The sequence below is a fragment of the Macaca nemestrina genome, chromosome 5 (assembly GCF_043159975.1).
Source record: "Macaca nemestrina isolate mMacNem1 chromosome 5, mMacNem.hap1, whole genome shotgun sequence".
NCBI lineage: Eukaryota > Metazoa > Chordata > Mammalia > Primates > Cercopithecidae > Macaca > Macaca nemestrina.
This window is the reverse complement of record NC_092129.1, coordinates 98,968,751-98,981,500: the sequence shown is the minus strand read 5'-3', so window position 1 is coordinate 98,981,500 and position 12,750 is coordinate 98,968,751. Positions and strand designations below refer to the sequence as shown.

Below are 12,750 nucleotides of genomic sequence, written 5' to 3'. Positions count from 1 at the left end.
TCTGTCTTTTAAAGGAAAGGCTTTCATTATTAATAAGGTTCCTGCTTGTTAACATTTTATGATTCTGGTCATTTTGTTTTGTCTTCTATTGAGGTGCTTATTTCTAAAATATATATTTGAAGATTGTTTCCCTTGAAGTAATTCTTATATTCTTTATATCTTGGTCTAATTTGCATGTACAATATATTAATAGGTAGTCATGTATTCTGGAATAACTCCCTGAGCAAGACTTTTACTGAAGGAGGGAAAATCATTCAAAAATGACTAGTCCTGACTCTCGGCATAAGACCATCTGTACAACCTCTCACATTGTGTGTTACTAATTTCAGGGGCTTACTATTCTTATGCTTTGAGATGTAAATGACTCTCATGGAGTTGGGTAAATAGGCAGTCCTTTATCTTTGCTTCTTTTTCCATTGCACGCTTCCATCACAGGAGGATGGACAGGAGAAAAAGGTAAAGAACATGTTACCGGGGAGAAACAAATGAAGTAAATACAGCTTAGTTTAGACCTTTTTTACAGGCAGCTGTGAAATGTTCTACTCTCCTTTTTTTTTTTTTTTTTTTTAAGAAAAGATAAATAGCAGTTTCTTAATCATGCATAGAAGAGGGAACAAGAAGTGGGTGATGGAAAAATGAAGAAGAAATAAGAGTGGGGCAGATTACACAGCCAGGGGTGCCTGCTTAATTATTTTGCAGGTAGGGCCTCACACAAATTAATCCCAAAATTACTTAGCCAAGAGCAGTGTAATGCCAGGTTCCCAGCATCCCTACTAATCTCTATGTTTTATGTGATTACTGTTTTAACACAGTAAATGAGGTTTTTAAATCCAGCTTAAAATACATAGATCTTCAAAGTGATAATAACTAGAGATTGGTCAATATCATCTGTAAGTAAGTGAGTGACAGCTGTAATGGAAACAAAGAGTAAGGGAAGAAGGTGAAGAAACTAGTGGGAAGACTAGTTCTGATGAAAGTGTGCTAGACATTAACTGGTTTTGTCTTAGGTGCAGTTCACCTGAGTGGTAATGTCAGAATAAGTTATTGCCATGCTTTGACCTTTTAAAATTGGAACTTGTATTAGTTTTGTACTTGAAAATAGCTAGTCAACTTAAACTTCAGGATTAAAAGTTTACTTGTTAAAATACAGATTTGTTTTCCCCAAAACAATTTACACATCTGTGAAGAAATGACTTAAGGTTTTGCATTCTACCTGTTTTATTTATTCAACTGGCACGTCTTGAATTTATGCTTCAGTCATACTTGTACAGCTCTGTGGGCCGGCATGTGAACAAATACAGAAGAATTTTCTCCTATGTAGAAAAGGTTGTTGTTGTTGTTGTTGTTGTTGTTGTTGTTAAAATAGTTATATATAACAAATTATTGGCTGCTGAGACCCTTTCTGGTCTCAGTAATCTGAATTTTTTTTTAACAAAGTATAGATGGTTGTTAAAAAGTCTTAGTTTGATAGATGGTGTGAATAAGTTCATGCAATTTTGGGAGAACTGTTGTATCATCAGTGACTGTGGCTTATAAAGGAGAAGCAGCAATAAAACTGAGCTGTTTTATCCCACTTCTAATAAAAGAATGATAAATAATAGAAAATGTTACTCTCATACTTTCCAGAAAGTGTCAGTAACAGTGGAAATTGGGGTATATTAAATCTTTTAAAATATACATGTGAGTTTCCAGTCAAAATATTCTTTGTCATTTCTAGCAAAGAGTTTAACATAAACAGTGAATTATTAAGGTAAATTTGGTGTCTGGGACTTGCAATATAACCAATACTACCCTGGTTATTTTATTGATTCATTGTAAAGGAAATATAGGTTCTGCTAAGGAAAAAAGGAGATCAAGCAATCTTACAACTAAAATTAAGTCATCACAATTAGTGTTAGAACACTATATAGTTTTTTACAGACATATTTCATATAGGTTGAATTTCGTAACACTGAGCATCACTGCATCCGTTTAATTTTAAAATAGTGACATTTTTGTTAGCTGTAACTAGTCTCTCTTTCTCTTTCTCCCCCTCTCCTCTCCCCCATATATATATGTAAATGACATATATATATATGTAAATGACAGCAGATCCCTTGTAGATAGATTAATGCCCTCCCTGAGGGGATGATGAACTCACTCCACACCTGAAGTCCAAAATTATATACAGTGTATAATTTTATATATCCCAGGAGTAGAGTAATAATAATATATGATGTAAATTGTATATTATAATAAATCATTGTTTAATATATAATTTATTATGTTAATAAATTACATATAATTAATATATAACAATTTTATTTAATTTTGGGCATCAGGTATGGAGTAGTTCATCATCCTCAATTCCTGGCACATTATCATCCACACAAAGTATATGTAAATAAACTATGCTCTGAGGACCCTTCTGTGCTCTGCAATATGAACTTCTATACCCATCTTTTCCATTACCTTTTCTTCCCAATGAACAACTTTAATCTGTTTTCCACAGGCTATCTTTGTTTTAAATACAGGCAGCTGTTTTCCAATAATAAATGGAAAAATGCTGTTTATGTCAGTTTCTGGTTAGAATGACTTTTACCTTTGTGAATTTGCTTTTTCAGGCCTTTATAGTATTTTTATCTAATGCCTCAGTTTCATGTAGTGGCACACTCTGAGGCTGAGATTCAGTTCTAATAACATGGCCATGGGTTAACTATTTTCTGCCTAATGTTTCTTATAGGTTTGTCTGTTGACAGACTATAATATTCCTTCCACTTTAATGACTGCTTCATTTTGCATTTTCTTTCCCTATTTTAGTCCATTTGTGTTCCTATAAAGGAATACTGAGGCTGGGCAATTTATGAAGAAAAGAAGTTTATTTGGTTCATGGTTCTGCAGGCTGTACAGGAAGCATGGTGTCAGCATCTATTTCTGGTGAGGGGCTCAGGTTGCCTCCACCCATGGTGGAAGGTGATGGTGATCTGGCATGTGCAGAGATCACATGGTAAGAGAGGAAGCAAGAAAGAGAGGGGAGGTGCTAGGCTGTTTTTAACAACCAGCTCTCCAGGGGACTAATAGAGTGAGAACTCACTTGCTCCCCACCCTCCCCCAGGGAGGGTATTAATCTATTCATGAGGGATCCACCCCCATGACCCAAACACCTCCCACTAGGCCTCACCTCTGACACTGGAGATCAGATTTCCACGTGAGGTTTGGGAGACAAATATCCAAACTATAGTACCCACGTTTATAGTCAAACAAGTTTTTAGCACAGGGAGAAACATCACTGACACCTGGTATAGGCACCTGGTGGCCAACATTTGTTACTTAAATTCTAAATACCTTTATAAACACCATCATGGCTAAGAGAAGAAAAATGAAACACCAGCAGTTCTCATTAGAAGAAAAAAATGACGGTAATGGAAGCAGTAGATTGCTGCCACAATAAAGGAGAAATAGCAAAGGAATTTAACACCACGACCCCAACATTGTTCACATTTTTGAAAGATTGAGCCAAGATTGAAGAGAAAATTTAAAAAGGGATTCTGGGACTAAAGCAGAAGTGAATATGAGGCCCCTTTTATCACTGTTTCTGCATGGTATCGGGTTCATGCAAGAAATGGGCATGTAACTGTGCTATAGAAAGCTTTGGATTTTTGTCAACCTTGGGCGTTGCGTTAGTCTCTTCTTGCATCACTATAAAGAAATTCCTGATGCTGTGTAATTTATAAAGAAAAGAGGTTTAATTGGCTCACAGTTCAGCAGACTGTACAGGAAGCATGGTGCCAGCATCTGCCCCTGGTGAGGGCTTCAGGAAGCTTTCAGTTGTGATGGAAGATTAAGTGGGAGCAGCCATGTCACATGGTGAGACAGGAAGCAAGAGGGAGGGGGAAGAAGTGTCACACTCTTAAATAACCAGATCTCACATGAACTCATAGAGTAAGAACTTGCTCATTACCACAAGGATGGCACCAAAACATTCATGAGGGATCTGCCCCCATGATCCAAATGCCTCCCGCCAGTCTCCACCTTCAACACTGGGGATTACAGTTCAGCTTGAGATTTAGAAGGGACAAACATCCAGAGCTTGTCAGCCATGGTGAGTTTCAAGCAAGTGGGGGCTGCCTCAACAAACTTCGGGCATATTCTGGAATCGTTTCACAAGTTGCCTGTAGTGAAGAAAACACTGTTTTGGTAGAGAAAATTATTAACTTACATGCAGGAGAAACTTAAAAACAAAAATTGCTGGTTACAGCTTCAATGGCTTGTTTGTTTGTTTGTTTTTGATACAGGGTCTAGCTATGTTGCCCAGGCTGGTCTCAGACTCCTGGGTTCAAGCAGTACTTCTACCTCTTCCTCCCAAAATAGTGGGATTAAGGCGTGAGCCACCTCGCCCAGCCTGAATGGTGTTTTAAATGCTGATGAAACAGATGTTCTTGTTACCTTATCATATGCTTCATGCCAAAGGTAGACTTTGCAAAGGAAATAAACAGATTGATGATTGGTGTATTCTACTGTAATGCATTCTGGAACAATTGTCTTTGGCAAGTCAGCTAACTATCAGTACTTCAGAAATGTTCCCCCCGTGATTACCAAGCCAATACATATGCCTGAATAATGAGAAATGTGTTACTGAATGACTGATAAAGATTGACAAGGGAATGCAAGGAGCAATCCACAGTATCCTCTTGCTGATAGACAATTGCTCTGCCCACAACATACTCCCACACTTGGATCATGTAGGAGTTGAGCTTTTCCCATTGAACTACACAGCCATTCTGCAGCCATTGGATGAGGGTGTAATTGGCACAGAGAAAGCTCACTTCTGAAAGCAGTTTCTAAATATAGAGAATGAAGAGAAAATGGAGAAAAGCAACATGAATAAGCCATTGACATGATTGCAGAGACTTGGTGGTCTATAAAGTTATCTGTAATCATGAAATGTTAGCAAAACACAGGCATGATTCCTGTGGGATCCCCTGAGGTCCTCCTGTAAGGAGGCTGCAACCAAATGTGGTGTTTGAACCAATCTAGCACTCAACTACTACTGTCTTTGATGTCTCAAACCAGTTTGATTTTGAAGACTGTGTGGCTACAGATAGCAGTTTATTTCCCAAGTTACCAAATCCTGAAGTTGCTACAGGAGTGCTAACTGATGTAAAAATTGAACCAGAAAGTCGGTGATAATGATGAAGAAGGCAACAATGATAATCATGACGTGCATGAGGAATAAGTGACTGAACCGGCAAGAGTGAACATTTCTGAAGCCTTTGCAAGTGTAGAAAGTGCTTAGAACATTCCTTTCTCTTCAAGCAGATGTTCCTCTTGAGGTGCGTACCTGATCAAGTGGTATAGATGAACATTCAGTGTCTACTGCAACACAATGTATTTTGAAAAGCCAAGTTCCTAGTTTTCTCCTTAACTATGAAGTTGTGAAAATACTGATTTTATAACGTCTATAAAATAGTAAGCTTAATGAATACTTATACTGGCCAGGTGTGGTGGCTCATGCATGTGATCCCAGCACTTTGGGAGGCAGAAGCAGGATTGCTTTGTGGCCAGGAGTTTGAGACCAGCCTGGGCAACATAGTGAGACCTACCAAAAAAAAAAAAAAGCCAGGTGTGGTGGTGCCTGCCTGTAGTCCTAGCTACCTGGGAGGCTGAGGTGGGAGGATCACTTGAGCCCAGGTGTTTGAGGCTGCAGACTGCAGTAAGCTATGATCACACCACTGCACATGCATTCCAGTCTAGGCAATCAAGTAAGACTCTGTCTCAAAAAAAAAAAAAAAAAAAAAATTGTACAAACAAAGCCCCAATAACATTTACTGTACAGTGATTGCAGCATTTCCCCCAAATAATTTTACTATATTGTCATTTATGTCTATCTTTGGAAGCTTTCTTTCTCTACCTCCCCTCTTTCAACCCTCACCTCCCATCCCAGCAATAGATGGCAGAGATGATAAACTAAGCTTTTGCCTAATAATACCTAGAAGAGAAAAATATTCCCAAAGTGCTGACATTTCAGCTAGGAAAACAAGAAGACAAAAGACACACTTGGATTTAATAGGATAGATTTAGAGTAGCTAAGATAAAAAAGGATATTAAGATTAAGGAGATAGCAGGGCATGTCCTACCCAGAAAGTTGCTAATTGGCAAAGGAGGAGTGAGTACAAACAGCTCCTTATCCTTACTGCTTGGGAAAATGAGTTCGTGGGTGGTCGTGGAGGAAGACAGAGGAGCAGTGGAGGAAACCGGCCAGGAGTGAATCTGTAGGAGAAGATAATGAGCAAAGGAATGCTGATCCTTCCCTCAGGTTAGGGTTCTGGAGGGGCTGTTGAAAGGTGAGGAGGAGTGAAAACAAGGAAATAAAGAAAGGAACAGATAACCTACTGGCCTCACCTACTCTCAGTCCTGGTTTCATGTGATACAACGTGACTCAGACCAACAAACAATTCTCCCGTCTTCTGTAAAAGTAGGAAAACAACCTTTGCCCACAGCTTTTATTTTGAGGTGAAAATTAAAATAATGAATGAAATTAACAAATTAAACTTAAAACACCATTTACAAAGTGCATAATACAAAGTAATAAGATAACTGACAATCACCTTTGGTATGTATCTGGGTTGGAATTCAAAGAAAGAATTTAAGAATGACTTTTTAAAGAAATTTATCAGAGAAGCACAATTATGAAGGGAAAAAATATATTATTTTGTTTTTAGATAATAACTCATCATTGATGAAGATGTCTTCAGCACCTGAGCCTCCAGCATTCAAACCACCCAAAGAGAAAGACTTTCAAAGCCCGGGGCTCAGACGGGTGCGCACAACAACCTTATTTCGTGCTGTGAATCCAGAGCTCTTCATTAAACCTGTAAGAAATATATCCAGGATAAGACTTTATTTTTAATCTAACCAGACTGTCAGGAAGTTCTGATTTTCTTGTAATTGATTTTATCATGGAAATTTTATGTTGACAAGACCTCCCTGTGAATAAAAGCAGGTGGAAGGACGATTGTAAATGCTGTTTCACATATAAATACACATAAAAATATTTTAAGGGCATTTGAGAGTTATAATGGAAAATGGTTGCACTTTAATGGATTGGCTTCTCAAACTATCTAAAGTACTATTTTAATCGTTGCATTAATTTGAAGACAACTTTTGTTGTTTGATCAAGTACTATTAGGTAAATAAGACCTTCCATTTAAGCAAGGAAACCAAAATGAAAATCTGACCATTCTTACATACTGCAATTCTAGCCTGTAGGTAATATTTTTATCTAAGCAATATTACAGATACTTTGTGAAAAATTCCAAAACATTTGATTTGATGAAATTCATTTATTCATTAGAGGTTCTGTCACCCAGGCTGTAGTGCAGTGGTACAATCATAGCTCACTGCAGCTTCAAACCCCTGGGCTCAAGGGATCCTCGCACCTCAGCCTCCTGGGTGGCTAGGACTACAGGTGCACACCTTCATGCCTGGCTCCTTTTTAAAATTTTTTGTAGAGATGGTGTTTCAGTATATTGCCCAAGCTGGTTTTGAACTCCTGGCCTTAAGCGATTCTCCCACCTCATCCTCCCAAATTGTTGGGATTACAGGCATGAGCCCACGCCTGGCTGAGTTTATTTTTAAATAAATGTAGATTCTATTTTAAAATGTAAAATCAAGTTAAAATAAAATATGATAAATATTTAAGTGTGTTGAATCTGATTGGAATTTTAGTAACACAGTTACCAGTGTAAACTGTTCAATAGGTCAACTTAATCAGATCATTAAATCAAGGTAAAATTTTTTTTTTTTGAAACGGAGTCTCGCTCTGTCGCCCAGGCTGGAGTGCAGTGGTGCGATCTCCACTCACTGCAAGCTCCGCCTCCCGGGTTCACGCCATTCCCCTGCCTCAGCTTCCCGAGTAGCTGGGACTACAGGCGCCCGCCACTGCGCCCGGCTAATTTTTGTATTTTCAGTAGAGCGGGTTTCACCGTGTTAGCCAGGGTGGTCTCAATCTCCCGACCTCGTGATCTGCCCGACTCGGCCTCCCAAAGTGCTGGGATTACAGGCGTGAGCCACTGTGCCCGGCCCAAGGTAAAATATTTTAAAAGCTTTGAAGTAATGTGTTCTTTTAATTGCTAAAAGCATTTCAAGAATTATAAATTTAAACTGCTCTGAGTCCGTGTCCTTTCTTAGGTGTTCATCTAAGTGAAAAAGTTTGACCCTTATTTTGAAATAGAAATGTCACCTAAAGGAATAAACTGAGGCAAATTAATATATGTAGGGAGTTTATTTGGGCCAAGATTGAGGACTGCAACCTGGGAAACACTTCACAGTAACCTTGCGAAGCACTCTGGAGAACAAAGGAGAGGGTGGAATTTTTCAGGAAAAAAGTGAATCAGGAGAGGGGGCAAGTACAAAAGTTGCTTTTCAGTAATTTTCATTGGTTTGCAGAAATGACATTGATTAGTAATTGGCTATACATTGTTGAATTACAGAGTATGAGTTATAATGTCTAGTGGATGGCATTGTAAGGTTAATTTATAGCTATTGGTGGTGTCAGTCCAGAGCCCACATAGCAAGGGCTTCAAAATTATTATTTAGCTCAAGACGTGACTACTAGCTTATTCCAGTGCCTCTCTGGGCCTGATAATTTAAAGGGGGCTCACATTCCTCAGTTAAAGAGTTTCTTTTATTTCTCAGTAGTGGTATAGCAGGTATGGTGACAGAAGCAGAAACTATTACTTGTATCACTACTGTGCATTTACATTGACCTAAGAAAGGCCAATTCGTTGAGTGTGAACGTGCAAAGAAAATGGTCTAAGGTACAGTTTCAGGAATAACAAAAATGCTTTTCTGGAGTGGTGAACATCTTTCCTGTATTTAAAAGCTTTTTTTGGGGAGGGGGTGTGGGGGTTGGACATCATGACTAATGTCTGCAATCCCAATACTTTGGGAGGCTGAGGTAGAGGGATCTCTTGAGTCCAGGAGTTCAACATACCCAGACTCTATCTCTACAAAAAAATTTAAAATTAGGCTGGCCACAGTGGCTTACGCCTGTTAATCCCAGCACTTTGGGAGGCTGAGGTGGGCAGATCACTTGAAGTCAGGAATTTGAAACTAGCTGGCCAATATGGTGAAACCCCGTATTTATTAAAAATACAAAAAAATTAGCCAGGCATGGTGGTGCACACCTGTAGTCCCAGCTACTTGGGAGGCTGAGGCAGGAAAATTACTTGAGCCCGGGAGTTTGAGACTGCAGTGAGCTATGATTGCACACTGCACTCCAGCCTGGGCGGCAGAGTGAGATCCTGTCTCTTAACATCAACAACAACAACACAGCTTTTCTGTGTGTGTGTGTGAAGCTGAAAACATAACTTTGCCTCTTAGGGTCTTGGATTGTCCAAGAGTAAATCAAGGTTAACAGCATAATAGCTGTTCCAATCACTAAATTTCTTGAGGTTATGGAGTAGGTTCCCAGCGAAGAGTGTATACATCATCATCATTTCTGTGCCTAATATATAAAAGGTTTTTTGCCAGTTATTCATGACTTGGGCAAGAAGAATAGCGTGTGTACTTCAATCCTCACTTCCTAATAAAATGAACTAATTTGAGGTTTGCAAATGGAGGGACTTGGGCCCAGGACCCAGGAAGTTAAGCAGCTCCTCCACTTCACACAGATAACATTGAAAACTCTGGGTACCAGGCCAGTTTTCCTGCCCCACTCCTTTCCCAGCTGTCACCTTCCTGAGGGTAGAGGTCTGAGATGTCCAGGGTGTAGATGGGAGAAAGACTGGAGAGGAGAAGCAAGAGTCTTCTATAATCTCTGGATAATCAGTAGTTTAGCTAATTGAATAAAGAACTGAATAAATGATTATAGTTGAAATATTGCCATGGTAATGCTAGTGTCGTAATAAAGATGTGGCATGTCAGGAGGAAAATGCAACTGATATTTGGGTCTCCTCAAATTGTTAGTCTTACTAAAGCTTTATACTTTTTTTTTGCTTTGACAGAACAAACCTGTAATGGCTTTCGGATTGGTAACTCTTTCACTTTGCGTGGCATATATTGGTTATCTGCATGCAACACAAGAGAATAAAAAGGACCTCTATGAAGCTATTGATAGTGAGGGGCACAGTTACATGAGGCGGAAAACATCCAAATGGGATTAGTAATGCTGGTTACTGCAGATGGACGTTTATTAAGCGTTCTGAAATCTTCAACTGAAAGACCTTGTGAGTGTACAGTATCATATTTCTTGTTCTAGAACATGCTAATGAAGACAGAAGATAGCAGTTGCAACCAGACAACTGTCGTAAATTTTGTCCTTTCACAGCCGTTATCTCATTCTTTTTCCACAGAGCGAGCTTCATAATATTTTTCTTTCCTTGCCTCTTATAAAAGTGCCATGAGAATGGAAGTTGTCTTTGTTAATTATTAAATTCTGTATAATAAAAGTACCCATGCTGTTAAATTTGCATGATGTTTTAAATATTTTAAGATGAATTATGCTGGTGCAGCTGTCGTGAAAGTTTAGTTGTGTTTTGCTACTTGCAAAGGAAATGTTCATGTTCTCCCTGGCATAGAACCTATATTTTTAAAGAAAGATAAATACAAAATTTAAAGCCTGAAGTCAATATTAAAAATATGAGATATGAGAAACTGAGTTGACTCTGACAAGTAGTTCTTATAGTGTCACAAATGGTTCATATATTTCAGTTTCCATTTTAGCTATTTTTGGGGCAGAATTTTATTTTAATGGAAAAGATCCTTCCACTCAGCTACTAAAATAAAGATTAAATAAGAATATCCCAGAGTAATTGGAGTTTTTCTTTAAAAAAGAAAGTGTGTTTTACTGAGGTATGATGATTTTGACTACAACTAAATGTTACCTATTTTAGTTTTTGTAAATTAATGTTCCAGTAATGTTGTAAACATAAGACCAAGTGTTCTTACAGTTATTTAAAAACTACAACTACTCAATACATAAGAAATAGATAAGGTTTCCTTATTGTACCAGGTTTACCTTACATACTTTTTTTTTTCTTTTGAAGTTTATATGCCAGCAGGCCTTTTTGTTTTTTTTCTTTTCAGAATGTTTCTTATTCTCTGAAGCATCAGCATTTTGAAGTGTCTTTTGTGGAAGTGGGGACAGAAATGGGGGTAAAAATGAGTGTAAACAAAGCCGAGCCCCACTGTCAGCACTCACTGGAGGCGAGCAGCAGAATGGCCTTGGTTGTCCTGGCACCTGGCCCAGGGGCCTAGGACAGAGGTCAAGGCTAGGCCCCTGTGTCTGGCCAGATTCTGCCTTATAGAATTCAAATCTTTATCACAAGGGTTCTGGACCTGTTTCATTTCTAGATATGTGCCTAATTCTCCAAATCATTGTAATTGAGCCTCAGTAGTAAATCTCACCTCTGAAGTTTTGCTTCAGTTGGTGTTAATATTACCAAGTAATAACAACAGCACAGGCAGAGTTTATCATAATGTTATTTTTAATTTATCATACTTCATTGTCGTTTTGTAAGGTACATGAATATGTAATTATGTGTGATTTGTAGATATTAAAGAACTTAGCTAATTGAATTTACATGTAACTAAATAAAATCTTTACTACTGAGCCCCAAATATTTATTTGCTATGCCTCTCTGTATAATGTACTTCATATAGTTTAAAATGCACTTCAGTGATACAAAATCCCTTTTAAAGACTGTCTTTTGTTTTTGGTTTCCCTGTGTATTTTGGCTGTCACAAAACTAGGGTTCTTCTGTTTTTAACTTATGCATTTAATGACACATTGCCATCTTTTAGAATTTTTTACTATTTAACAGAATAAGTTGATGTTTGGTGGCAGAGGAGATAATAGTTGCGTGAACTGTCAAGAAATTGCAGTGCAGGAGGGCAACAGAAACTGTACAAGGTGCAGACTTAACTCATGTAAGATCTGTGTGAATCAACCAAAGTAACTCGAGTCAGTCAAGCACAAAGCTGTGAAAAGTAGTGTGAGGAAAGAATCATACTGAATTTTAGGAACAAGTACCTGACTACAATACTTTTTACAGAATGGCTACAAGTTGTAGGACAGTTTTTGTGTGTGCTGATGTCAACGGCTGCCTGGCTATGTGTTGATGTTTTCATCCTTTCTCTTTTGAATGAGGGTATAACCATCAAAAATAAAATACCTTTCAAATAGTCCGAAGATTCTGAACGTTGAACTTCACCTGATCCAATCGTGTCAGTTTATGATTAAGACAATAGGCTGAGAATGGCTAGATTTACCAAAGATCATGGTGATTCAGGACTAGAACCTGTATCTTCTTGCTCTAAAGTCTAGGGATCTTTTCACCATACTATACCACCTCCTATGTGTAAATGTCCACATAATAATAAAGCAGCCACATTAGCCCTTAAAAATAAGTTTAGATCTTAAGTAGAGATACACTCCTGTACTTTAAAACAATTATGTAAAGGACTGTTAACTGCCAGCTCCCTCAAAAGACCATCAGAACAACCCGATGATCAAACAAAACTAAGCTTACTGAATCTACTGCACTAAGTGGAAATACCACTTTTACAAAGTTAGCTGTATTTAAGAAGGGGATGGTCAGGGGAAGATGTTAAAGTGTTTTGAAGTCTGAGTTCAGGTGATTAAAGAAGGGTCTTTCAATGCAGGAATCTGGTTGAGAATGGGCAAGGCACCTGACATAACAGTTCAGATCTTGAAGCAAGTCTTGATTAGTAAACTATTGTTCAATAAATGTTAAGTGAGCTCTTTGC

General features: G+C 38.2%; 1 protein-coding gene across 3 annotated transcripts; it reads left to right on the top strand.

Moving 5' to 3' along the window:
• Positions 1–710: 710 nt before the first annotated feature.
• Positions 711–12,165, top strand: LOC105496207 (small integral membrane protein 8). Of its 3 annotated transcripts, XM_071096757.1 has the most exons (3): positions 711–2,986; positions 6,702–6,853; positions 11,068–12,165. In XM_071096757.1, exons 1-3 carry the CDS (start codon positions 2,869–2,871, stop codon positions 11,236–11,238), a joined length of 441 nt encoding a protein of 146 aa, XP_070952858.1. In that variant the 5' UTR covers positions 711–2,868; the 3' UTR covers positions 11,239–12,165. The 3 variants fall into 3 exon arrangements, 2 of the variants coding, with proteins under 2 accessions (XP_070952858.1, XP_011764726.2); XR_011623566.1 differs by lacking the exons at positions 711–2,986; positions 6,702–6,853; positions 11,068–12,165 and adding exons at positions 2,997–5,312; positions 9,987–10,085; XM_011766424.3 differs by lacking the exons at positions 711–2,986; positions 11,068–12,165 and adding an exon at positions 9,987–10,451.
• Positions 12,166–12,750: the final 585 nt, after the last annotated feature.

Bases quoted from the DNA above. Each gene is read 5' to 3' on its own strand.
- LOC105496207 (XM_071096757.1), top strand. From the start codon at position 2,869: ATGGTTCTGCAGGCTGTACAGGAAGCATGGTGTCAGCATCTATTTCTG. The intron at 2,987-6,701 runs GTAAGAGAGGAA...TTTTGTTTTTAG, and splicing joins GCATGTGCAGAGATCACATG to ATAATAACTCATCATTGATG. The intron at 6,854-11,067 runs GTAAGAAATATA...TTTTCTTTTCAG, and splicing joins CAGAGCTCTTCATTAAACCT to AATGTTTCTTATTCTCTGAA.